The 26,194-nt window shown below is 38.3% G+C and overlaps 1 protein-coding gene across 2 annotated transcripts; it reads right to left on the reverse strand.

Annotated features, from left to right (window-relative positions):
• Positions 1 to 515: 515 nt before the first annotated feature.
• Positions 516 to 25,736, reverse strand: LOC117528489. Of its 2 annotated transcripts, XM_034191123.1 has the most exons (9): positions 25,624 to 25,736; positions 25,302 to 25,432; positions 20,419 to 20,544; positions 20,286 to 20,316; positions 14,981 to 15,121; positions 14,805 to 14,883; positions 3,601 to 3,672; positions 3,295 to 3,364; positions 1,101 to 1,236 (listed from the first exon to the last, which is right to left on the reverse strand). In XM_034191123.1, exons 1-8 carry the CDS (start codon positions 25,670 to 25,672, stop codon positions 3,298 to 3,300), a joined length of 696 nt encoding a protein of 231 aa, XP_034047014.1. In that variant the 5' UTR covers positions 25,673 to 25,736; the 3' UTR covers positions 1,101 to 1,236; positions 3,295 to 3,297. The 2 variants fall into 2 exon arrangements, with proteins under 2 accessions (XP_034047013.1, XP_034047014.1); XM_034191122.1 differs by lacking the exon at positions 3,295 to 3,364 and having other exon boundaries at positions 516 to 1,236.
• Positions 25,737 to 26,194: the final 458 nt, after the last annotated feature.

Below are 26,194 nucleotides of genomic sequence, written 5' to 3' on the forward strand. Positions count from 1 at the left end.
CACGGGGCAGGTACGATCAGTCAGTGTGGACAGGATTGGATGATGGACACAAACGGCAACTTTGCTCACCATCATTCAAGAAGGCTGTGAGTACTGTACTGCTTGGCTAGTTTTTTTTAAGGGGTGACTACTTTGGTCACTATATATTTTTGAAACGTCAAAATTGTGTATTTGTTCATTTCGAGTAGTTTAGTTGTTGTACTTGCTCTAATATATGGAAATAAGTAAGTGAGATGGGAATTTTTTAGTTCTTCATTTCGTCGCATAATAATTCTGCGCACTAGACGTGGGCGATACCGGGAATTTTGGTATACCAAGTAAATACAGCCCCAGTATCGCCGATATCGATACCGATACCGATACTTTTTCATATTTAAGCTTCATAGATCCAAAGGATCCAAAAGACCTAGGATAGAATTTCGCCAAACCTTGTACGTGACAACAAAATACTAATAATAATCAACATTTTTGTTTAAAAATATCACTCAGCACAACTTAAAACAAAATCTCCTGTAGAGGGCTGACAAACCACAATACAAGGTTGTGCTGCTCCGTGTTGTGTGACACAGCGCAGTGCTGCTCTTACAGAGAGTAGACTTTGATGAATCTGCGTGCGCAGTAGTCAGTGCGTACGGGAGAGAGAAAAAGCTTGAGTATCGATCTTTTTACATGAGGATCGTTCAATATCAATACCAGTGTTGGTATCGATATTATCGATATTAGGTTCAATCCGCCCAACTCTACTGCGCACCCATAGTTGGCTAATAATTGTACACACACACATCACTTTGCCTTTGTTAAACATTGAGGTGTGTGAGGTTGTGATCACCCAGTTTATCCTGGATATGCAACGTATGAAGAACAGGACCCTGAGGGAGCTGCTGGTATATGTATCCAATACCACTAAATACAAACCCTCACTGTGACAGTCCTTTTGCTTGTATATGTATAATATACACTACATATTAAGTATAGCAATGATATTTTGATTTTATTATTATTATTGTTGTTATTATTATTATATTACTAGTATTTTATGCAATGACAAAGTATAAGCAAAGCTGCTGACTCCATGTGGTAACACCAGATTGACAAAAAAAAAAAAAAAACAGCCTTATAAAATTACTTCCTAATTACCAGCGTAGTAGAGACACAGTGACCACGTCTGGTTCATTGCCATGTTTGTCCACCAAACCTTTGGCTTCTCCTGGAGCATGAACATGCTGGACATCAGCACTAAAGACAGAAGCAACACATAACAGACAGTAAAATATCTCTGTTTCAGTACAGTCAAAGTAGTTTGTGTTGTTCAGAAGCGCTTCATGATAAGGGACAGGGTTTCAGTTCAGAAGGACAGGTTACTCTGTGAACATGATGCCATGTACCACAAGAACATCTAAAACCTTGACTTCTACTTGCTGAATGATCTTAGTTTTACTCATGGTCCTACAGGAGTTGCCGGGATTCCTTACGATCTTCTCCACTTTGATTGACAGGATGCAGGTTGTTAGCCATTTTTCCATTACTTGAGAAGAAACACCATCATCACAGGAACATCGAGAAGTTCAAGCTGTTCCAGCACATTTCACAATACAATGTGAATGACAAGATACGAGTATGTTCTACGACTCCTCCTGGATGGCACACCAGTCCAACGCAGGTTACTTCCTCAGCCAAGACCGGTAAATTTACAGCTGGGGGGACTGAGACAATGTAGATTAAAGTGTCTCGTCCAAGGACACAGACAGGGAGCGTGAGCGTCCGTACCTTGGCAGGCCAGCTGCTTATCCACTCATCCAGCCGCTCTACATTCCCCTTTAGTATTACATCAAAGGAGCTTTAATTTCCCATATCAAGGTGTTCAGTGACTTTCTGGACTCAGCCATCAGAGGCGTATCTGTATGAAGCAAAAGTGTTTTAGAGACATTCACTTGTCTAGGCAGTGACATTCAGTGACAGTTTTTGTGTCCTTGGTCTTTGAGATCAAGAGGTGCCTGGGAATAGCTTATGGAGTCAACAGGTCACTGGAGAGAGGTGTTTGGCAATGCTGATGTCTTTGCAGGAGAGTGAAGTTCCAAGTCTTTAGGGTCCTGGTGCTTCCTGTCTTAGTGCTTGGTTGTGAGACTTGAACACTACTCAGTGGCCAAAAGTGTATCTTTAGTACTAAGTCTCTTTGGAGACTACCACTGGAATGACTATGTGTCAAACAAGCAGTTAGTAAGGGAGACTCAGATGCTCACGAGCATTGTGAGAGAGCATCACATTGACATTTTGGACATGTCACACATTTCTGTGCATGATCCAGCACATAGGTGCCTTAGTATGGACCCCAGCAGGTGAAGAAGGAAAGGGGCGCCCATGCCCATTCGCCCTGTTGAGATATCCCATAATCCCTTGCACAACAGAGAGTTGCTGCAGTCTAAAGAATCCACATGACGACAATCGCAAATGAACATTATTCTACCAAAATGTATTTTTTTATGATTTTCATCACATTAATAAGAGACTGCATGCATGAGACTCTGAAAACTTACTGAAACAAATATTACAAATAATCCGTGTTTGCTACATTAACTGCGTGGCTTTTCATAAACACAAACTGAATTTTGGACATATATATATATATATATATATATATATATATATATATATATATTACTCTAGAACAAACAGAACAATAATCAGGACAATACAGGACAATAATCAGAGTGTTAAAGAGCAAACATCACTTTCCTTCAGAATGACGTGAACAGGCAGGAAGCGATCGCAGCTCACAGCAACTCCCATTGAAAATAACGGAGAAACAACCTGAACTTCTCGCATGTTTACATAAAACAAACATAATAACGTCTAAAAACCCAGATAATATATTCACGAGAATTTTAGGCACAATATACAAAGAGTTTTATGTTGCGATGTTGATGCTTTTGTCCGTGTGGCGTGTTATCGGAGCGCCTTAATGCATTTCTCAATGTTAATGACATCTCACAGTGCGGTGAGCTCTCTGAAGTTGTTCAAGATTTTGCGGGATTTGAAACCTCAATAGGGCAAATAGTGTGGCAGATGTGGCAAAGCATGGCACCAGTGCATGCTCCAAGACTTGACTTAAGTTGTCCTCATTGTATGCCTTTATAATATAGCAAAGTACTATAACATTTATTATTTTTGAGTTATTTCGTTAACAAGCATGAGGGGATGCATGTCACTGATATTCAAGTCAATACAGGATATGATATCTGTTTTGATGCTTTTGGCAAAAGATTACTGTTAAAAAAATGATGTGGTCAGCCCAACCTGTCAGTCTTCACACACGTTCAAGCTCACACTCTGTTGTATGGCTGCGTCAGAGGGTGATCTGCTCTGCCTGTGCGCAATGACAGAGGAGATAATAAAACTTTAATATCACTTCAGCCAGAACACAGATTTAATTTACCAGATCTGGGCTGACATCTGAATGTTAGATCACCCGAATGAAAGTACCGACATGACTTTTTAATTTAAACACGCATGGACAATGATTTATACATTTAACTATATCCAGGTGGCTAAGGTGGATTTGAACATGGCACAGATGAAACGTTTATTGAAAGTTACACTGACCTGCTCCTGCATCTGGCCCAATAACCAGATATGAGGTAACTGCAAAATCCCATGGGTGCACTTTGCTGCTGTCTAAAATAAGTAACAAGGAAACAAAAATCAAGATCATTTCAAGATTCATTTTGCTTGTTTTTTAAAAACTGCTTAGATACTAATATTAAAAACAAGAAACTGTGAAGCCCCACCCAGTGCCAGGTCAAATCCTGCACTGGATGACTTCATGACTTTGTGATGGTAACTTAGACACTTTGCCAAAAATTTTCAATTTTTCCCAACTACACATATTCCATTTTATTAAACAATGTGTGCTACAGCAAAACTCTAGTAATTACATCCGCCAAGGATGTAATAATATCATCAGTGTTTTATTTATTCATTTATTTATTTGTCTGTCTGTCTGACTGTAAACAGGATTACGTCAAAACTACTGTACAGATTTTGGTGGAATTTTCAGCACAGGTTCATATTAGGCCATGGAAGACTCCATTAAATTTTGGAGCTGAGCCGGATTCTGGATCAACTTTCACTTATATAGGCTTGGAAGGATTACTGTTTGCAGGATTACATCAAAACTACTGCACAGGTTTTGACAAAATTTTCAACACAGATACATATTAGGCCATGGAAGAATCCATTAAATTTGGAGGGTATCTTGATCTGGATCCAGATTCTGGATCAAGTTTCCCTTTATATAGGCTTTGAAGGGTTACGTCAAAACTACTTCACGGATTCTCACCAAATTTGCGCCACAGATAGATATTAGGGCATGGAAGACTCCACTTAATTTTGAAGGTGATCCAGATCTGAATCCGGATACTGGATCAAGGTTTCACTTCATATAGGCTTGGAAGGATTACTGTTAACAGGATTACATCAAAACTACTGCACGGATTTTGACAAAATTTTCAACACAGATACATATTAGGCCATGGAAGAATCCATTAAATTTGGAGGTTATCTTGATCTGGATCCAGATTCTGGATCAAGTTTCCCTTTATATAGGCTTTGAAGGGTTATGTCAAAACTACTTTACGGATTCTCACCAAATTTGCACCACAGATAGATATTAGAGCATGGAAGACTCCACTTAATTTTGAAGATGATCCAGATCTGAATCTGGATTCTGGATCAAGGTTTCATTTCATATAGGCTTGGAAGGATTACTTTTAGCAGGATTACATCAAAACTACTGCACAGATTTTGACAAAATTTTCAACATAGATACATATTAGGCCATGGAAGAATCCATTAAATTTGGAGGTTATCTTGATCTGGATCCAGATTCTGGATCAAGTTTCCCTTTATATAAGCTTTGAAGAGTTATGTCAAAACTACGTCACGGATTCTCACCAAATTTGCAGCAAAGATAGATATTAGAGCATGGAAGACTCCACTTAGTTTTGAAGGTGATCCAGATCTGAATCCGGATACTGGATCAAGGTTTCATTTCATATAGGCTTGGAAGGATTACTGTTTGCAGGATTACATCAAAACTACTGCACAGGTTTTGACAAAATTTTCAACACAGATACATATTAGGCCATGGAAGAATCCATTAAATTTGGAGGTTATCTTGATCTGGATCCAGATTCTGGATCAAGTTTCCCTTAATATATAGGCTTTGAAGGATTACGTCAAAACTACTTTACAAATTATCACCAAATTTGCACCACAGATAGATATTAGGGCATGGAAGACTCCACTTAATTTTGAAGGTGATCCAGATCTGAATCCGGATTCTGGATCAAGGTTTCATTTCATATAGGCTCGGAAGGATTACTGTTAGCAGGATTACATCAAAACTACTGCACGGATTTTGACAAAGTTTCAACAGAGATACATATTAAGCCATGGAAGAATCCATTAAATTTGGAGGTTATCTTGATCTGGATCCAGATTCTGGATCAAGTTTCCCTTTATATAGGCTTTGAAGGGTTATGTCAAAACTACTTCATGGATTCTCACCAAATTTGCACCACAGATAGATATTAGGGCATGGAAGACTTCTCTTAGTTTTCAAGGTGATCCAGATCTGATTCTGGATTCTGGATCAAGGTTTCATTTCATATAGGCTTGGAAGGATTACTTTTAGCAGGATTACATCAAAACTACTGCACGGATTTTGACAAAATTTTCAACACAGATACATATTAGGCCATGGAAGAATCCATTAAATTTGCAGGTTATCTTGATCTGGATCCAGATTCTGGATCAAGTTTCCCTTTATTTATAGGCTTTGAAGGATTACGTCAAAACTACTTTACAGATTGTCACCAAATTTGCACCAAAGATAGATATTAGGGCATGGAAGACTCCACTTAATTTTGAAGGTGATCCAGATCTGAATCTGGATTCTGGATCAAGGTTCCATTTCATATAGGCTTGGAAGGATTACTTTTAGCAGGATTACATCAAAACTACTGCACGGATTTTGACAAAATTTTCAACACATATACGTATTAGGCCATGGAAGAATCCATTAAATTTGGAGGTTATCTTGATCTGGATCCAGATTCTGGATCAAGTTTCCTTTTACATAGGCTTTGAAGGGTTATGTCAAAACTACTTCACGGATTCTCACCAAATTTGCACCACAGATAGATATTAGGGTATGAAAGACTCCACTTAATTTTGAAGGTGATCCAGATCTGAATCCAGATTCTGGAGCAAGGTTTCACTTCATATAGGCTTGGAAGGATTACTGTTAGCAGGATTACGTCCAAACTACTGCACGGATTTTGACAAAATTTTCAACACAGATACATATTAGGCCATGGAAGAATCCATTAAATTTGCAGGTTATCTTGATCTGCATCCAGATTCTGGATCAAGTTTCCCTTTATATAGGCTTTGAAGGATTACGTCAAAACTACTTTACAGATTGTCACCAAATTTGCACCACAGATAGATATTAGGGCATGGAAGACTCCACCTAAATTTGAAGGTGATCCAGATCTGAATCCAGATTCTGGATCAAGATTTCCCTTTATATAGGCTTTGAAGCATTACGTCAAAACTACTTTACAGATTGTCACCAAATTTTGCACCACAGATAGATATTAGAGCATGGAAGACTCCACTGAATTTTGGAAGTGGTCCGGATCTGGATTGGCGGACGTCATAAATCTGTGACGGCTTTTGCTTTTAATGTGGGCCTTATTTTTACAACCCCAAATCAGAAGCAGTTGGGACGGTATGATAAATGTAATAATAATAATAAGTAGAAGAAGAATAAAACTTTCCAAAGTTTTCTAAAATTATATTATATCATAGTATTATTATTATTATTATTATTATTATTATTATTATTATTATCATGATTGTTAACAGTAGTTTTTTTTAAGGAAACAGGGATTGATATATAAATCATTATACAGGGAGAAGGAGTGGTATTTGATAAGTTTTGACTTATTCTCACTCCTTTTTGAACTAATTTTACATTGTCTGCTGTTGTTTTTTTTGTTTTTTTTCTTTTGTTATGTTCAAAATAAACCTTCAAATCAGAAATCAAATCAAATCAAATCACTACTGGACCAATTCAAATCATATTTGTACTGAATGAAAGGTAAAGCACTAAAACATCTCAAATGAAGTCAGCTCAGATGTCTATTTTATTTTCATGTAAACTTATTTAAAGTAATTACCATAGATTCATTTCAATTTTTATTTGTTATGTCAAATTTTGTCAGCTGACACACACCAAGATGAATGATTCTTTAAACAGCAGTGAAGATTCCAGAAATTGATGGAATGACCTTTCAAAGCTTGTGAATTGGTCATTGGCATAACTGGGAAAAAAAATTGTAGAACCTTTGGATGTACTTCATCAAACCTCCACAACTAGCAGCTTGCTGCATTTAAAACCATAAAAAAAACATCTGAAGCAGAGTTTCTCAAAGAAATGGTCAACTAATCATTGGTGTTCCGTGAGCAACCCCTAGTGGTATGTGTGCATATTGATAAAATATCACATTTCAAATGAATATAAGTGTAACTTAAAAATGTTTTTGACACAATTTAAAAATGACTTCAAGGTATACAGTAGCATTAATGTGACTGAGTAAACAAAGCTATATGTAAAGCTGTCAATATTAGGCTGTAATTTGTAAATTGGGAAGTTAAGTGATCCATGAGTTTTTTTTATTTTTTTTTTATCTTAAGTTAAGAGCCAACCACTTTGGGTGGTTGGCTCTCACTGTGGTATTGTATCACTTCCTGTTCCGGAGCACAGCGGTGTTTTGCTGTATCTGTTAGCTGTTTAATCTGCACAGATTGATCTAGTTAACTAGATAACGATTTGTTTCACAGTGTAATCTTCACGTGCCTTAACTAAAGCACTCCCTCTGCTGAATCACCTCTAAATTATTTACACATTATTCACTTTGTGTGTTTTTAGGAATCCGCTAGCTTAGTGCAGCTACTAGCTCTTAGGCGATTTAGCATGGCGGCTTCTCCTGTCTCCTGTCCTCTGGGTGTGAAATGTTTAGTTATTCCTCGGCCTCCTTTAGCAGTAATGGTACTTGTAATAAATGTAGGTTATTCGTAGCTTTGGAGGCCAGGCTGGGTGAATTGGAGACTCGGCTCCGCACTGTGGAAAATTCTACAGCTAGCCAGGCCCCTGTAGTCGGTGCGGACCAAGGTAGCTTAGCCGCCGTTAGTTCCCTTCCAGCAGATCCCGAGCAGCCGGGAAAGCAGGCCGACTGGGTGACTGTGAGGAGGAAGCGTAGCCCTAAACAGAAGCCCCATGTACACTGCCAACCCATTCACATTTCTAACCGTTTTTCCCCACTTGGCGACAAACCCACCGAGGATCAAACTCTGGTTATTGGCGACTCTATTTTGAGAAATGTGAAGTTAGCGACACCAGCAACCATAGTCAATTGTCTTCCGGGGGCCAGAGCAGGCAACATTGAAGGAAATTTGAAACTGCTGGCTAAGGCTAAGCGTAATTTGGTAAGATTGTAATTCACGTCGGCAGTAATGACACCCGGTTACGCCAATCGGAGGTCACTAAAATTAACATTGAATCGGTGTGTAACTTTGCAAAAACAATGTTGGACTCTGTAGTTATAATTTGATAATTGGCAAAGCTTCTGGGGAAAACCTGGTCTTGTTAGGAGACACGGCATCCATCCCACTTTGGATGGAGCAGCTCTCATTTCTAGAAATCTGGCCAATTTTCTTAAATCCTCCAAACCGTGACTATCCAGACTCGTGACTAGTCAGAGCTCTATTGAGCTGAGTATTCCATTAACTTTAACTAGTAATGACTTCATGGTTTTCTTTGCTAACAAAATTTTAACTATTAGAGAAAAAATTACTCATAACCATCCCAAAGACGTATCGTTATCTTTGGCTGCTTTCAGTGATGCCGGTATTTGCTTAGACTCTTTCTCTCAGATTGTTCTGTCTGAGTTATTTTCATTAGTTACTTCATCCAAACCATCAACATGTCTATTAGACCCCATTCCTACCAGGCTGCTCAAGGAAGCCCTACCATTATTTAATGCTTCGATCTTAAATATGATCAATCTATCTTTGTTAGTTGGCTATGTACCACAGGCTTTTAAGGTGGCAGTAATTAAACCATTACTTAAAAAGCCATCACTTGACCCAGCTATCTTAGCTAATTATAGGCCAATCTCCAACCTTCCTTTTCTCTCAAAAATTCTTGAAAGGGTAGTTGTAAAACAGCTAACTGATCATCTGCAGAGGAATGGTCTATTTGAAGAGTTTCAGTCAGGTTTTAGAATTCATCATAGTACAGAAACAGCATTAGTGAAGGTTACAAATGATCTTCTTATGGCCTCGGACAGTGGACTCATCTCTGTGCTTGTTCTGTTAGACCTCAGTGCTGCTTTTGATACTGTTGACCATAAAATTTTATTACAGAGATTAGAGCATGCCATAGGTATTAAAGGCACTGCGCTGCGGTGGTTTGAATCATATTTGTCTAATAGATTACAATTTGTTCATGTAAATGGGGATGGCCATACAATAATTACGGAAAAACCCCAACGGTCAAAACGACCCCCTCTGAGCAAGCACTTGGCAACAGTGGGAAGGAAAAACTCCCTTTTAACAGGAAGAAACCTCCAGCAGAAGCAGGCTCAGGGAGGGGCAGTCTTCTGCTGGGACTGGTTGGGGCTGAGGGAGAGAACCAGGAAAAAGACATGCTGTGGAGGGGAGCAGAGATCAATCACTAATGATTAAATGCAGAGTGGTGCATACAGAGCAAAAAGAGAAAGAAACACTCAGTGCATCATGGGAACCCCCCCAGCAGTCTAAGTCTATAGCAGCATAACTAAGGGATGGTTCAGGGTCACCTGATCCAGCCCTAACTATAAGCTTTAGCAAAAAGGAAAGTTTTAAGCCTAATCTTAAAAGTAGAGTGGGTGTCTGTCTCCCTGATCTGAATTGGGAGCTGGTTCCACAGGAGAGGAGCCTGAAAGCTGAAGGCTCTGCCTCCCATTCTACTCTTACAAACCCTAGGAACTACAAGTAAGCCTGCAGTCTGAGAGCAAAGCGCTCTATTGGGGTGATATGGTACTATGAGGTCCCTAAGATAAGATGGGACCTGATTATTCAAAACCTTATAAGTAAGAAGAAGAATTTTAAATTCTATTCTAGAATTAACAGGAAGTCAATGAAGAGATGCCAATATGGGTGAGATATGCTCTCTCCTTCTAGTCCCTGTCAGTACTCTAGCTGCAGCATTTTGAACTAACTGAAGGCTTTTCAGGGAACTTTTAGGACAACCTGATAATAATGAATTACAATAGTCCAGCCTAGAGGAAATAAATGCATGAATTAGTTTTTCAGCATCACTCTGAGACAAGACCTTCCTAATTTTAGAGATATTGCGCAAATGCACAAAAGCAGTCCTACATATTTGTTTAATATGGACATTGAATGACATATCCTGATCAAAAATGACTCCAAGATTTCTCACAGTATTACTAGAGGTCAGGGTAATGCCATCCAGAGTAAGGATTTGGTTAGACACCATGTTTCTAAGATTTGTGGGGCCAAGTACAATAACTTCAGTTTTATCTGAGTTTAAAAGCAGGAAATTAGAGGTCATCCATGTCTTTATGTCTGTAAGACAATCCTGCAGTTTAGCTAATTGGTGTGTGTCCTCTGGCTTCATGGATAGATAAAGCTGGGTATCATCTGCGTAACGATGAAAATTTAAGCAATGCTGTCTAATAATACTGCCTAAGGGAAACATGTATAAAGTGAATAAAAATGGTCCTAGCACAGAACCTTGTGGAACTCCATAATTAACCTTCGTCTGTGAAGAAGATTCCCCATTTACATGAACAAATTGTAATCTATTATATAAATATGATTCAAACCACTGCAGCGCAGTGCCTTTAATACCTATGGCATGCTCTAATCTCTGTAATAAAATTTTATGGTCAACAGTATCAAAAGCAGCACTGAGGTCTAACAGAACAAGCACAGAGATGAGTCCACTGTCTGAGGCCATAAGAAGATCATTTGTAACCTTCACTAATGCTGTTTCTGTACTATGATGAATTCTAAAACCTGACTGAAACTCTTCAAATAGACCATTCCTCTGCAGATGATCAGTTAGCTGTTTTACAACTACCCTTTCAAGAATTTTTGAGAGAAAAGGAAGGTTGGATGTTTGCCTATAATTAGCTAAGATAGCTGGGTCAAGTGATGGCTTTTTAAGTAATGGTTTAATTACTGCCACCTTAAAAGCCTGTGGTACATAGCCAACTAATAAAGATAGATTGATCATATTTAAGATCGAAGCATTAATTAATGGTAGGGCTTCCTTGAGCAGCCTGGTAGGAATGGGGTCTAATAGACATGTTGATGGTTTGGAGGAAGTAACTAATGAAAATAACTCAGACAGAACAATCGGAGAGAAAGAGTCTAAATACCAGCATCACTGAAAGCAGCCAAAGATGACGATACATCTTTGGGATGGTTATGAGTAATTTTTTCTCTAATAGTTAAAATTTTATTAGCAAAGAAAGTCATGAAGTCATTACTAGTTAAAGTTAAAGGAATACTCAGCTCAATAGAGCTCTGACTCTTTGTCAGCCTGGCTACAGTGCTGAAAAGAAACCTGGGGTTGTTCTTATTTTCTTCAATTAGTGATGAGTAGTAAGATCTCCTAGCTTTACGGAGGGCTTTTTTTTAAAGAGCAACAGACTCTTTTTCCAGGCTAAGTGAAGATCTTCTAAATTAGTGAGACAGAGTTTAGGTAGTTACTCTGCACTGTGTTGGTATATGGCATTAGAGAACATAAAGAAGGAATCATATCCTTAAACCTAGTTACAGCGCTTTCTGAAAGACTTCTAGTGTAATGAAACTTATTCCCCACTGCTGGGTAGTCCATCAGAGTAAATGTAAATGTTATTAAGAAATGATCAGACAGAAGGGAGTTTTCAGGGAATACTGTTAAGCCTTCTATTTCCATACCATAAGTCAGAACAAGATCTAAGATATGATTAAAGTGGTGGGTGGACTCATTTACATTTTGAGCAAAGCCAATAGAGTCTAATAATAGATTAAATGCAGTGTTGAGACTGTCATTCTCAGCATCTGTGTGGATGTTAAAATCGCCCACTATAATTATCTTATCTGAGCTAAGCACTAAGTCAGACAAAAGGTCTGAAAATTCACAGCGAAACTCACAGTAACGACCAGGTGGACGATAGATAATAACAAATAAAACTGGTTTTTGGGACTTCCAATTTGGATGGACAAGACTAAGAGTCAAGCTTTCAAATGAATTAAAGCTCTGTCTGGGTTTTTGATTAATTAATAAGCTGGAATGGAAGATTGCTGCTAATCCTCCGCCTCGGCCCGTGCTATGAGCATTCTGACAGTTGGTGTGACTCGGGGGTGTTGACTCATTTAAACTAACATATTCATCCTGCTGTAACCAGGTTTCTGTAAGGCAGAATAAATCAATATGTTGATCAATTATTATATCATTTACTAACAGGGACTTAGAAGAGAGAGACCTAATGTTTAATAGACCACATTTAACTGTTTTAGTCTGTGGTGCAGTTGAAGGTGCTATATTATTTTTTCTTTTTGAATTTTTATGCTTAAATAGATTTTTACTGGTTGTTGGTGTTCTGGGAGCAGGCACCGTCTCTACGGGGATGGGGTAATGAGGGGATGGCAGGGGGAGAGAAGCTGCAGAGAGGTGTGTAAGACTACAACTCTGCTTCCTGGTACCAACCCTGGATCAATCAATCAATCAATTTTTTTTTTATATAGCGCCAAATCACAACAAACAGTTGCCCCAAGGTGCTTTATATTGTAAGGCAAGGCCATACAATAATTATGTAAAACCCCAACGGTCAAAACGACCCCCTGTGAGCAAGCACTTGGCTACAGTGGGAAGGAAAAACTCCCTTTTAACAGGAAGAAACCTCCAGCAGAACCAGGCTCAGGGAGGGGCAGTCTTCTGCTGGGACTGGTTGGGGCTGAGGGAGAGAACCAGGAAAAAGACATGCTGTGGAGGGGAGCAGAGATCGATCACTAATAATTAAATGCAGAGTGGTGCATACAGAGCAAAAAGAGAAAGAAACAGTGCATCATGGGAACCCCCCAACAGTCTTAGTCTATAGCAGCATAACTAAGGGATGGTTCAGGGTCACCCGATCCAGCCCTAACTATAAGCTTTAGCAAAAAGGAAAGTTTTAAGCCTAATCTTAAAAGTAGAGAGGGTGTCTGTCTCTCTGATCTGAATTGGGAGCTGGTTCCACAGGAGAGGAGCCTGAAAGCCTGGGACCATTTGCGCAATATCTCTAAAATTAGAAAGGTCTTGTCTCAGAGTGATGCTGAAAAACTAATTAATGCATTTATTTCCTCTAGGCTGGACTATTGTAATTCATTATTATCAGGTTGTCCTAAAAGTTCCATGAAAAGCCTTCAGTTAATTCAAAATGCTGCAGCTAGAGTACTGACGGGGACTAGAAGGAGAGAGCATATTTCACCCATATTGGCCTCTCTTCATTGGCTTCCTGTTAATTCTAGAATAGAATTTAAAATTCGTCTTCTTACTTATAAGGTTTTGAATAATCAGGTCCCATCTTATCTTAGGGACCTCATAGTACCATATCACCCCAATAGAGTGCTTCGCTCTCAGACTGCAGGCTTACTTGTAGTTCCTAGGGTTTGTAAGAGTAGAATGGGAGGCAGAGCCTTCAGCTTTCAGGCTCCTCTCCTGTGGAACCAGCTCCCAATTCAGATGAGGGAGACAGACACCCTCTCTACTTTTAAGATTAGGCTTAAAACTTTCCTTTTTGCTAAAGCTTATAGTTAGGGCTGGATCAGGTGACCCTGAACCATCCCTTAGTTATGCTGCTATAGACTTGGACTGCTGGGGGGTTCCCATGATGCACTGAGTGTTTCTTTCTCTTTTTGCTCTGTATGCACCACTCTGCATTTAATCATTAGTGATTGATCTCTGCTCCCCTCCACAGCATGTCTTTTTCCTGGTTCTCTCCCTCAGCCCCAACCAGTCCCAGCAGAAGACTGCCCCTCCCTGAGCCTGGTTCTGCTGGAAGTTTCTTCCTGTTAAAAGGGAGTTTTTCCTTTCCACTGTTGCCAAGTGCTTGCTCAGAGGGGGTCGTTTTGACCGTTGGGGTTTTTCCGTAATTATTGTATGGCCTTGCCTTACAATATAAAGCGCCTTTGAGCAACTGTTTGTTGTGATTTGGCGCTATATAAATAAAATTGATTTGATTTGATTTGATTAAGTTAAGTGTTTTTTGATCTTAAGCACAATAGTGGATTTTCACAAGTCAAATTCCTCAGTAAGAACATCTCAAAAAGAGTACCACAAACAATGCTACAATCTACAGTATTTAAAATCTTTGGACCATACAGACGTCACATCAGTGAGGAAGGACGACCAGGAAACACCCAGGAAAATTTATTCTGAAGGTCCACGTGAATGAAAGGATCACATGACCTGAAAGACTATTGGCCAAAGAGGAAGCTATTAATCTAAAATTTGAATTAAAGATTTTCGTGAAGCAAAATATTTGAAATGTTCTGCTACTTCTTTATGCGAATGTGTGAATTGTCATTTTTTTTAATGAGCCCTGTTTTCAAAATTCTGCTTAAGTTATCATTAAAAAAACCTGTAAGTCAGACAAATGACATCACAAGGTGACTGTTGTTGAAAATAAAACATCACTCACTTCAGATGTTTCTTCCAAGAAATGTAGCACAAAGCCAGGCTCACGACAGAAATCAACAAAATGACACCTACAACACACACTGTCATGCGGCAATTATTTGATCTTACACAAAGCCACAATATTAAAAGCACAAAATATACAGTATATTCACTCAGAAATACATCAAAGAAACTCACAGTACACCCAGGTCTTCTCTGGTTTATCTAAAGGTTGTTGTTGTCCAACCTGCTGATTCCGTTTCTTGTTCGGGGTCGTCACAGCAGATACAGCCAGATCCACATTGGCATTTGGCACAAGTTTTATGTCGGATGTCCTTCCTGAGAAACACACACAGCCGCTATGATGTAATGAGTTGCTTTAGTGATGTCATTAAGGTCAAAAGGTCACAGCCCCTGTCATGTAGCTCGCCTCCTGCTGTGTCTGTGCTTCTTCTGGAGGCTTTTGTGCAGGTTGAAATGAAATGGATAGTCATCTCATCTGATCCACCTAAAGTCGTAGGCTACTCTCACACAGATGACGTGTTTGTGGCGTTTAAAGGCATGTGTTTAAAGCACTATGTTGTTCATAAACTCCAAATCCATGACAAAATCCAAAAAAATAAATACAAAAAAAATTGATAATACACTGGCCAGGGAGTGGCAGACAACATGTTACATTAAACGCCATGAATTCCCCACACGCATATCGGTTACTCATCGTGCAAACACTGGTATTTGTCTGTAGGGGAGGTGAGTGCTGGTAAGTATAGCACGCCAGAGCTTTCCATTAACACGCCACATACGTGACTCCTATGTGAGATGGGCTATAGTGTGGATTTGAATTGGTTTTTGTTGTTGTTTGTTTAATAAGAATAACTTGATGGTTGGTTCCCGGTTCAAATCAGGAAGGGCATCCAGCATAAAACTTCAATTCAACATGCAGATCCACCTTGGATTTGCTGTGGCGACACCATGTGCACACAAGGAAGCAGCCGAAGGAGCTTACTCATAAGTTGTAAAAACATATACTGTAAATACTTAAGTGACATCCATTATAATAGCTGTTTCAATTCTCTAAATGCTTAAAAAGGATGCACCAGTACGTCCCACTATCTTTTCAGCTTCACTTAATATGTTTCCCAGTGAAGCCATCATAATTTACCGACTCCGTAGCTCTTATTCATGCTGTTTACATACATACATACATTTTGGTTCTGTGTGTGTTTGTAAACATAATCCATATGTGTCTGTTTACAATAGCTGAGCTGAGGTACGATCTTGCGCATGCGCGATAACTTGCAACCAAGAAGGACGCTAACGTTTGATTAAAACACAGGTAAGAAGCTCGATAAGAAAGCGGAAAAGTCCAAGATCAAGTGTAAAGAAATGAAAGCGTAGCATCAGTTCTACCAGAAGACTCACTATTCCGTGTCTCTCACAGTCAGCTAATTGCCTACAGCCTCGCAAATACACGCACAAACAGATGCTACAGCTAATAACATCGAGGAATGTCCTTTAAAAGCTTCCCTTGTCTCCCTTACCTTGTTGCTGTATTTCAGTTATCCGCTCGACGCTCCCTCCACCACCCCACTGCCACCAGCTGATCCCTGTCTGTCACAGGGGGATATGCTCCACCCCCTGCCTGTCCTATCGGCAGGGTTCAAGATAACCTCAGCTCATCCCACCACTGAGACGGAGACTGTGGCCAAATCAAAATTACATCTCTGTGTCCACATCTGTAATAAATATTTTATTTTTCCTTAACCCGTTGAGTCTTCTGGTATAAATTAAAAAAGGTGTTTGATTACAAGAGGGTTACAACTTTAAGGTGAATATGAACGATGATGCGCACTGAAGACGAACCTCAAGCTGTGTAAACGTTCCACTGCCAGGCGAATGGAAGAATGAGTACATGATCAAACCGGACATTGATTTGAATTATTTATTAGTTGTAGTTTTCGATGTACTAATGACACAATGGCTATGTAGTGCTGTTATTACTTATATAATTTTTACAGGCTTATCTGAGTAAGGAAATGGCACCGTATGAATGATCATGCTAAAGACAGTGAACATAATTTTTATTACCCATACACATGATGAATTAATTTCACCCCATTGCCTCTGAAACATCTTTTTCATTATACCCACGACTATGAATTTGTTATACTGCAATTATAAATAATCTAGCAAGCAGAATTAATACAAAATGAAGGTTTGTAATTATTTAAGATCAACGTGCAATGTAATACATCTTTGATTTCTATTTACTTTTTATTGCTTATCAAATCAAATTGCATGCCATGAGTCATTAATAAATTCTAAAATTTTAAAACCTATTTAATTTGTAGTGCTCGTCTCATCTGTTTATGTGCCTTACTGCAGTACAGCCACCAGATGGTGTGCACACTGTTGACATTTTTGTTGATCTTGTCTGTGGGCTGCAGAAGTAAGGAAACCGATTTCAAATGAAGTCTTGGCAGATATAATTTTATCTGCCATGTATGGCATGCCAAACAGGAAAATATGAGAATATTGAATGAAAATTTGAATATATTGAATAAAAACGACGATATTGAATGAAAACCTGAATATACTGAATGAAAACTTGACAATATTGAATGAAAACTTGAGAATATTGAATGAAAACCTGAATATATTGAATGAATGAAAATCTGAATATATTGAATGAAAACTTGAGAATATTGAATGAAAACCTGAGAATATTGAATGAAAACCTGAATATATTGAATGAAAATCTGAATATATTGAATGAAAACTTGAGAATATTGAATGAAAACCTGACTATATTGAATGAAAATCTGAATATATTGAATGAAAACTTGAGAATATTGAATGAAAACCTGAATATATTGAATGAAAACTTGAGAATATTGAATGAAAAATTAAGAATATTGAATGAAAACCTGAATATATTGAATGAAAACTTGAATATATTGAACGAAACTTGAGAATATCGAATGAAAACCTGAATATATTGAATGAAAACCTGAATATATTGAATGAAAATACGAATATACTGAATGAAAACTTGGGAATATTGAATGAAAACCTGAATATGGCATAGTGGTGGCATAGTGGCATGCCACAGATGGCACAGTGACCACTTGTCGTTGTAAAATACCCAGACTGATTGAAAATGATTAATAGCTGGTCGCTTTTCTTCCAGCTCTTGTAGCTATTGTGACCAAGGAGCTAAAGGTAGATTTCACAGTTCTGTCTTGCACTGCATCAGTTGGGCAGTGCAGTCTCATTTGAGGGCGGGTGCTAAAGGGTTAAAATATGACAGTATGAAAGACAGCAGTCTTACATCTGTCCCCAGATGTAAGACTACTGTCTTTCTCTTTGCTGTTATAAGGGTGTCTGTTTTTTTTGTGTGTGTGTGTGTGTGTGTGTGTGTGTGTGTGTGTGTGTGTGTGTGTGTGTGTGTGTGTGTGTGTGTGTGTGTGTGTGTGTGTGTGTGTGTGTGTGTGTGTGTGGGTGGGGGGGGGGGGGTTCTGTAAAAATAACAACCATTCTGAGTCTTGTCATGTATGATCTGTTCATTAAAATAGATTTAGGGTGCCAAGCAGGAGGCCCTTAATGTCAAATGACATCAAATTTGTTGTAGACCTCACAATGGGGTCCTGTGATCAGGTACAGTTGTGTTCAAAGTAATAGCATTGTGTTTCTAAAAAAAAACTAAAAAAAACACGAAAGCTCAAAATCCTTATAATTCATTTCTACACACCCAAATGCACTGGGAATGCTGTACATTTTAATTACTTTTCAGAAAGTGGGGGGAGGATTAGGATGTTAAAAAAAATAGCAGTGTCTGCATTGTACTTGACCATCTCAAACATCTACTGTATAAACTGACAAATGATTCATTTTTCCCGTGAATGACTGAACTAATATGTAGTTGTATAACCACTGTTTCTGAGAACTGTTTCACATCTGTGTTGCATGGAGTCGACCAACGTCTGGCACCTGTGAGCAGGTATTTCAGGACAATTGGACTACATTCTACAATTTCTCTGCATTTCTTAGGGCCCCTTCACACAGTGCGAATTTGGTCGATTTGCGTGTAAAGTGCGCATGAAGCAGGAATCGTATGCAAAATGTGTAGAATTGTACCTGCTTCTAAGGCCTCGTACACCTGTTGCTGCAGCTATTTGCGCACACCAGTGGCTATAAGACAGAGTGTGCACCGTGCGAGCCCATCAAACCCTCTCATGGCAGGTGTCGGCCAAATTCCAGCTGACACACATGAACGTCTAACACCACTTGCATGGCACTCAGAAAATTTGTGGCCATTTGAGCTATTAACACGACAACAGTCAGCAAATGATCACTGTCGTGCTGGTAGTGAAATTTGTATAAGTGCCCCACGAGTGTGGCTTTGGTGTGGCTGCAGACAGAAGTGGCTGTGGAGATAGGTGGTTCTGAACAACACGTGCTGTGTTTAGATGGACATGGACTAACAACTGCCCACTGTGATGCGCGTGTCTGCTTGCTGTCATCACATGGACATCAATAAAAACATATATCGCTATGGCGACAGGCTGCAGTGAGCAGTTCCTTCAATATATTCAAGTTTTCATTCAATATTCTCAAGTTTCATTCAATATATTCAAGGTTTCATTCAATATATTCAGCTTTTCATTCAAAATATTCAGATTTTCATTCAATATTCTCAAGTCCCATTCAATATATTCAGGTTTTCATTCAATATATTAAGGTTTTCATTCAATATTCTCAAGTTCCATTCAATATATTCAAGTTTTCATTCAATATATTAAGGTTTTCATTCAATATTCTCAAGTTCCATTCAATATATTCAAGTTTTCATTCAATATATTCAGATTTTCATTCAATATGTTCAGGTTTTCATTCAATATTCTCAAGTTTTCATTCAATATATTCAGATTTTCATTAAATATATTCAGATTTGTATTCAATATTCTCAGGTTTTTATTCAATATTCTCATATTTTCCTGTTTGGCATGCCATAATATATATATATATATATATATATATATATATATATATATATATATATATATATATATATATATATATATATATATATATATATATATATATATATAAACCATTTTCATTAGCGGGTTAGCTTTTCAGCTAACTTTGAAAACCATCGGCGGACCAGTTAGCTTCTGCTAACTTTAGTTCCACAAACTTTCAGTCCACTAACATTTTTTTTGCTGGCAAAGTAAGAAAGGTTTATATATATATATATATATATATATATATATATATATATATATATATATATAAAATGCATGCGTGTGTGTGCGCGGAGTTTGTGGCATTTAATGTAGCAACAGAAATATTCTGCTATGTTACGCTAAATAAAGTCTTGTCAGGTGTTTTGGTCTCTGTTTAAAGAAAAGTTCAGCTCACTGTACATATGGTGTAATGATCTGCTTCATTGATTCATGACAAAAATAAATGTGTCGTCTCCAACACTGCATCATTTTACCTCTCTCTTCACATTTGATGCAAGCTACATCCTGAAAAGCAAAAAGAAAAGAAGTCTACACTGTAACAATGACTGATTCACTTAACTAATTAATTCAATCAACATGTAAAAACATATAAAATGGTTCACTTACATCATGATAGAACAATATTGCATGCAGTTCAGGCAGACACCGTTTGATGGTAATCGAATGCTCGCTGATTTGGATTACCTCTGATGAATATTTGGACAATCCATTTTTAAAAGAAGCAATCATAGTCTGTTGGAAAATGAAAATATTACTTTCATCAGTACAAGTAATTCACACTAAAAAATTACATTTTAATTCAAACTACCATGCTGGCAGCTGGAGTTGCCAGGAGAGTACTCTTATTCTGCTGTAACATACAACACTTTATTACTGTGAAAATATCACAGTACTGTCTGCTGTTAACAGACTATGCTGACATGTTTTTTTGTTTGTTTGTTTTTTTAAACAAAATACAGTTAAACAACTCAGGGAGATTTTATTGGGATTCTTCCGTTTTGCTTGGAGTCATCACCAGGACAGATTTAGGATTTGCATGTTGATTTACCTTTTCTCACGCAACTCTAGCTGTTCCGGTACAATGGGACAGTTCCAGCCTTGAACCAGGGTTATCGTTTTTGAGAGGAAATTGCACTAACTGTGTATCACACCATCCACTTATCTACTGGTCAACTTAACGCATCTTTGTAGCCTCATATAGCCAACTCAGTTTTAAACAGACATGACATTTTCAGAACTCTTTATGTTAATATGAAAAATTTAGAAAAATATCATCTGTGTTTAGGCTAAAAGAGTTAAGATGACCAATACATGTGTGCATTACAGAGTGCATGGAGATGCATGTAGTTATACAGAATATAGGCTGTGTACACACCATTCTACCTGTGCAACAGGAGCTGCATGAGAAAAGCCAAATAATCATGTTGCTCCAAGACTCCACTGCTGACCATGAGCAAAATGGAAGACGTCTAAAGCAATGTCATTGAGATATTTTATTGTTTTTAGTGGAATTAGTCTTTAGGCTTTAATTTAACCATGGGACAGTTCTGTGATCTTTTTATAGTAATTGTTGTATGTTACAATAGACAAACTGTATAATAACGGCACAATACTGTACAATAGCAGAACAAGACTGTAGAATAAAGTTACAATTAGACTGTAGAATAACAGTATAACAAGAGTGTAGAATAACAGTACAACACTGCAGAATAACAGCATAATAAGGCTGTAGAATAACATTACAATAAGTCTGTAGAATTACAGTACAATAAGTCTGTAGAATAACAGTACAATAAAAATGTAGAATGACAGTATAAGATGACTGTAGAATAACAGTATAAGACTGTAGAATGACAGTATAAGATGACTGTACTATAACAGTATAAGACTGTAGAATAACAGTATAAGAAGACTGTAGAATAACAGTACAAGACTGTAGAATAACATTACAATAAGTCTGTAGAATAACAGTACAATAAAAATGTAGAACGACAGTATAAGATGACTGTAGAATAACAGTATAAGACTGTAGAATGACAGTATAAGAAGACTGTAGAATAACAGTACAAGACTGTAGAATAACATTACAATAAGTCTGTAGAATAACAGTACAATAAAAATGTAGAATGACAGTATAAGATGACTGTAGAATAACAGTATAAGACTGTAGAATGACAGTATAAGATGACTGTAGAATAACAGTATAAGACTGTAGAATAACAGTATAAGAAGACTGTAGAATAACAGTACAAGACTGTAGAATAACATTACAATAAGTCTGTAGAATAACAGTACAATAAAAATGTAGAATGACAGTATAAGATGACTGTAGAATAACAGTAAAGACTGTAGAATGACAGTATAAGATGACTGTAGAATAACAGTATAAGACTGTAGAATAACAGTATAAGAAGACTGTAGAATAACAGTACAAGACTGTAGAATAACATTACAATAAGTCTGTAGAATAACAGTACAATAAAAATGTAGAATGACAGTATAAGATGACTGTAGAATAACAGTATAAGACTGTAGAATGACAGTATAAGATGACTGTAGAATAACAGTATAAGACTGTAGAATAACATTACAATAAGTCTGTAGAATAACAGTACAATAAAAATGTAGAATGACAGTATAAGATGACTGTAGAATAACAGTATAAGACTGTAGAATAACAGTATAAGAAGACTGTAGAATAACAGTACAAGACTGTAGAATAACATTACAATAAGTCTGTAGAATAACAGTACAATAAAAATGTAGAACGACAGTATAAGATGACTGTAGAATAACAGTATAAGACTGTAGAATGACAGTATAAGATGACTGTAGAATAACAGTATAAGACTGTAGAATGACAGTATAAGATGACTGTAGAATAACAGTATAAGACTGTAGAATAACAGTATAAGAAGACTGTAGAATAACAGTACAAGACTGTAGAATAACATTACAATAAGTCTGTAGAATAACAGTACAATAAAAATGTAGAATGACAGTATAAGATGAGTGTAGAATAACAGTATAAGACTGTAGAATGACAGTATAAGATGACTGTAGAATAACAGTATAAGACTGTAGAATAACAGTACAAGACTGTAGAATAACAGTACAAGACTGTAGAATAACATTACAATAAGTCTGTAGAATAACAGTACAATAAAAATGTAGAATGACAGTATAAGATGACTGTAGAATAACAGTATAAGACTGTAGAATAACAGTATAAGAAGACTGTAGAATAACAGTACAAGACTGTAGAATAACATTACAATAAGTCTGTAGAATAACAGTACAATAAAAATGTAGAACGACAGTATATGTGTAGGCTCTCAGTTGTCTAGGTGGTTTCCTTAGTAGAGAAGCTTGAATCTTCGACTGAACTGGGTTGCTTGACGTGAGGACGTTCCGCTTCAAATCGCAGAAGCTTCCTCAGCCAAAATTCTTGCTCTGGTAGTCTGACTTCTGTCTTGACTCTTGTAGACTCTCTACAAGAGTATCCACATCAGTACTTTCATATGATAGATTAAATTCAAAAATTTCTGCATCGTCGTCGCTCGGCCAGTTTCTCTTGCTCTTAGCTGACAGTGCCATTATTGACATCTGTGTAGCAACGTGGTCAGGGCACAGAGAAATACATCAAATGCAAAACGGTAGAATATTTTGCCACCATCAATACTATATTTTATGGCCGTAAATCTCACATGATTAACCAATCAGATTTGTGGAACAAATGTAATTGGATTAGAATAACGTATGTAACGCCATGCCTTCTGCACGCCGTTACATATGAAGGCATATAATATGGGATATATGACACCGTCTGCATTTGAGGATTCTCTTCAACTACCGTGTTGTTACCTCATTAACCCACGCAATCATAAGACCATTAATCCATACATGCTGCAATACGGCTTGTTTCTCTTTGATCCTGGTGAAATTTGATTTGCATCATATTTGGATGTGAGACCACTGAGGAAAACCAGGGGTAGTAGAAGTGGAGTTATTTCAGGGAGGGCATTGGGGTGAGAAATCAATGACAAATCTCAATGCCAGACCACAATGCCCCTCACTGGTTTCACTCCTACCTCACTGACCAGACCGAGCATGTGGTCCTGGGGGATGCTAAATCTCGCCCCCACACTGTCACCTGTGGGGTCCCCCAGGGCTCCGTGCTCGGTCCCACCCTCTTCACCATTTACATGCTTCCCCTCGGGTGTGTCGTTGGCAGGCATGGAATCCACTTCCATTGCTATGCTGACGACACACAGCTCTACATCAAGGTCACTCCCTCCGCTCCTCCCTCTGCCACCATTTCCCGCCTCAACTCCTGCCTGGAGGAGATAGGGGCATGGATGAGACAGAACTTCCTGCAGCTGAATGTCTCAAAAACAGAAGTCATTCAAACCGGTACTCCTCACCAACTCCACTCCTCTCTCATTACTTCAATTTCTCTCTTTGGCCACAGCATTCCCCTCTCTCCCTCTGTTACCAATCTCGGGGTCAGGTTTGACCCCCACCTTTCTTTTGACAGTCATGTCAATAACATCTGCAAAACCTCCTTTTTCCGCCTCCATAATATTTCCAAACTCCGTTTTTCACTTTCCCTTTCGGCTGCAGAGAAGCTCATCCATGCTTTTGTCTCCTCCAGGTTGGACTACTGTAATGCACTCCTCATTGGGATCCCTGGCAGGAGCATTCAAAAGCTCCAGTATGTCCAGAACAGCACTGCCAGGGTCCTGGTGAGGGTGCGGAAACACGAGCACATCACCCCCATCCTTCACACCCTCCACTGGCTCCCCATTCACTTCCGTATAGAGTACAAGATCCTTCTGCACACCCACCACTGTCTCCATGGTGATGCCCCCACCTACCTCACTGACCTCCTCACTCCACATACCTCTGGCAGAACCCGGTCAGGCCAACAGCACCGTCTGCTCCCACCCAGGACACGGCTCAAGACCATGGGGGACCGGGCCTTCGAGGCTGCTGCTCCCCGCCTGTGGAACGCCCTCCCAGTCCACCTCAGGGCCCCACAGACGGTGGATGCTTTTAAGAAAGGATTAAAAACCTTCCTTTTTAGACAAGCTTACAGCTAGTTTTTAACTAATGTATGTATGATGTATTGTAATTTTATCTTATCTCTTTTATTGCCGTTTTATGTGCACTTTGAGATTTGCATTCAAATATAAAGTGCGGTACAAATAAAATTTATTATTATTATTATTATTATTAACCAAGGCTGGCCGAAAACAAAGCCTTCACAACCCCCCCCCCCCCCCCCCCCCCCCCAAAAAAGCAATACAGCGAAACATTTCTTTTGAACAACTATGTATTTTCCCTTGAGTCCCCTCAGAAACACTCCCTGACATTTCTCTGCACTCTAGTCATGATGTCTTTTTTTCTCACACCATAACAGCAAGAGGCCCAATACATGCCTTTGTCAACGTTACGAAACAAAACGATCATCGTGCAAATCAAAATACCTGATTAAGGCGTACTTCCACCTCCCCCACACCAGTTACGTTACATGTCTCGAACACCAGCTGGAAGCCGTCCGCTGACTTGATTATGTCACAGGCCTTGCATGACTGTTCCCATCCTGAGACTCCTGAGACTAAATAAAAAGGATAACGCAGTTAGTAAAATGTTTAGGCTTAATATGAATCATCTGAAACCCAAGCAAAAGTAACTTCAAAGCTGCCAAACAGTTTCTCAATAGTTTCAATGGAGCGCCTCTCGGAATGAGTCAAAAATCAAAAGAGGAAGAGACTAGCTGATAAAATCTAAGTGTCTGAGAAGTCTTACCGGGTATTTGCCATCTGAGACAAACAAAAAGCAAGAAAATACGTCTCATTTTGGCAAACAAAAGGCAGGAATTCTTGCAGTTTCTCCCATGTGTTACTGAGTCACCTTGAGGGAGGAAGTAGTATGGTTCTTGCAGGGCGTGCACAGGAATTATGTCAGTGATGCAGTGACAATCCAGGAAATGAAAAAAAATGTCTTGCAATAAATACCCAGAGTGAATGTAACTGAAACAGAAAAACCAGGTCTCTATTAACTGAAGAGTTGCTGGTTAAAATCTTATTTGTGTACATGAAAGTTCTTCAGCAGTAGATGTGATACCTGACATCCAGACACTCTGTTCGAAGATGAAAAACAATATGCAACATTTTTCTTTTATTAAATTTGGAAGAATTTTGAAACAGATCTGTAAAAGACAAGTGGATAACACTGACTTACAAATGCAAGAGAATATTCTACCCAGTTAAATTTCCTTAAAAAATGTTTTTTTAAAAGAATCATTCGTAAACTTCAATGTATGTTTTTTTCAATGAACTTTACAGTAAGAAGAAAAAAATGAACTGGTTATATTCAT

Source organism: Thalassophryne amazonica, chromosome 16 (genome assembly GCF_902500255.1).
Source record: "Thalassophryne amazonica chromosome 16, fThaAma1.1, whole genome shotgun sequence".
Classification (NCBI taxonomy): domain Eukaryota; kingdom Metazoa; phylum Chordata; class Actinopteri; order Batrachoidiformes; family Batrachoididae; genus Thalassophryne; species Thalassophryne amazonica.

Excerpts from the sequence above, each read along its gene's own strand:
- LOC117528489 (XM_034191122.1), bottom strand. The coding sequence starts at position 25,672 with ATGAGACGTATTTTCTTGCTTTTTGTTTGTCTCAGATGGCAAATACCC. Across the intron at positions 20,317-20,418 it reads CAATATTGTTCTATCATGAT|GATGTAGCTTGCATCAAATG; the intron begins GTAAGTGAACCA and ends TTTGCTTTTCAG. Across the intron at positions 1,237-3,600 it reads TGGGCCAGATGCAGGAGCAG|TGCTGATGTCCAGCATGTTC; the intron begins GTCAGTGTAACT and ends TTCTGTCTTTAG.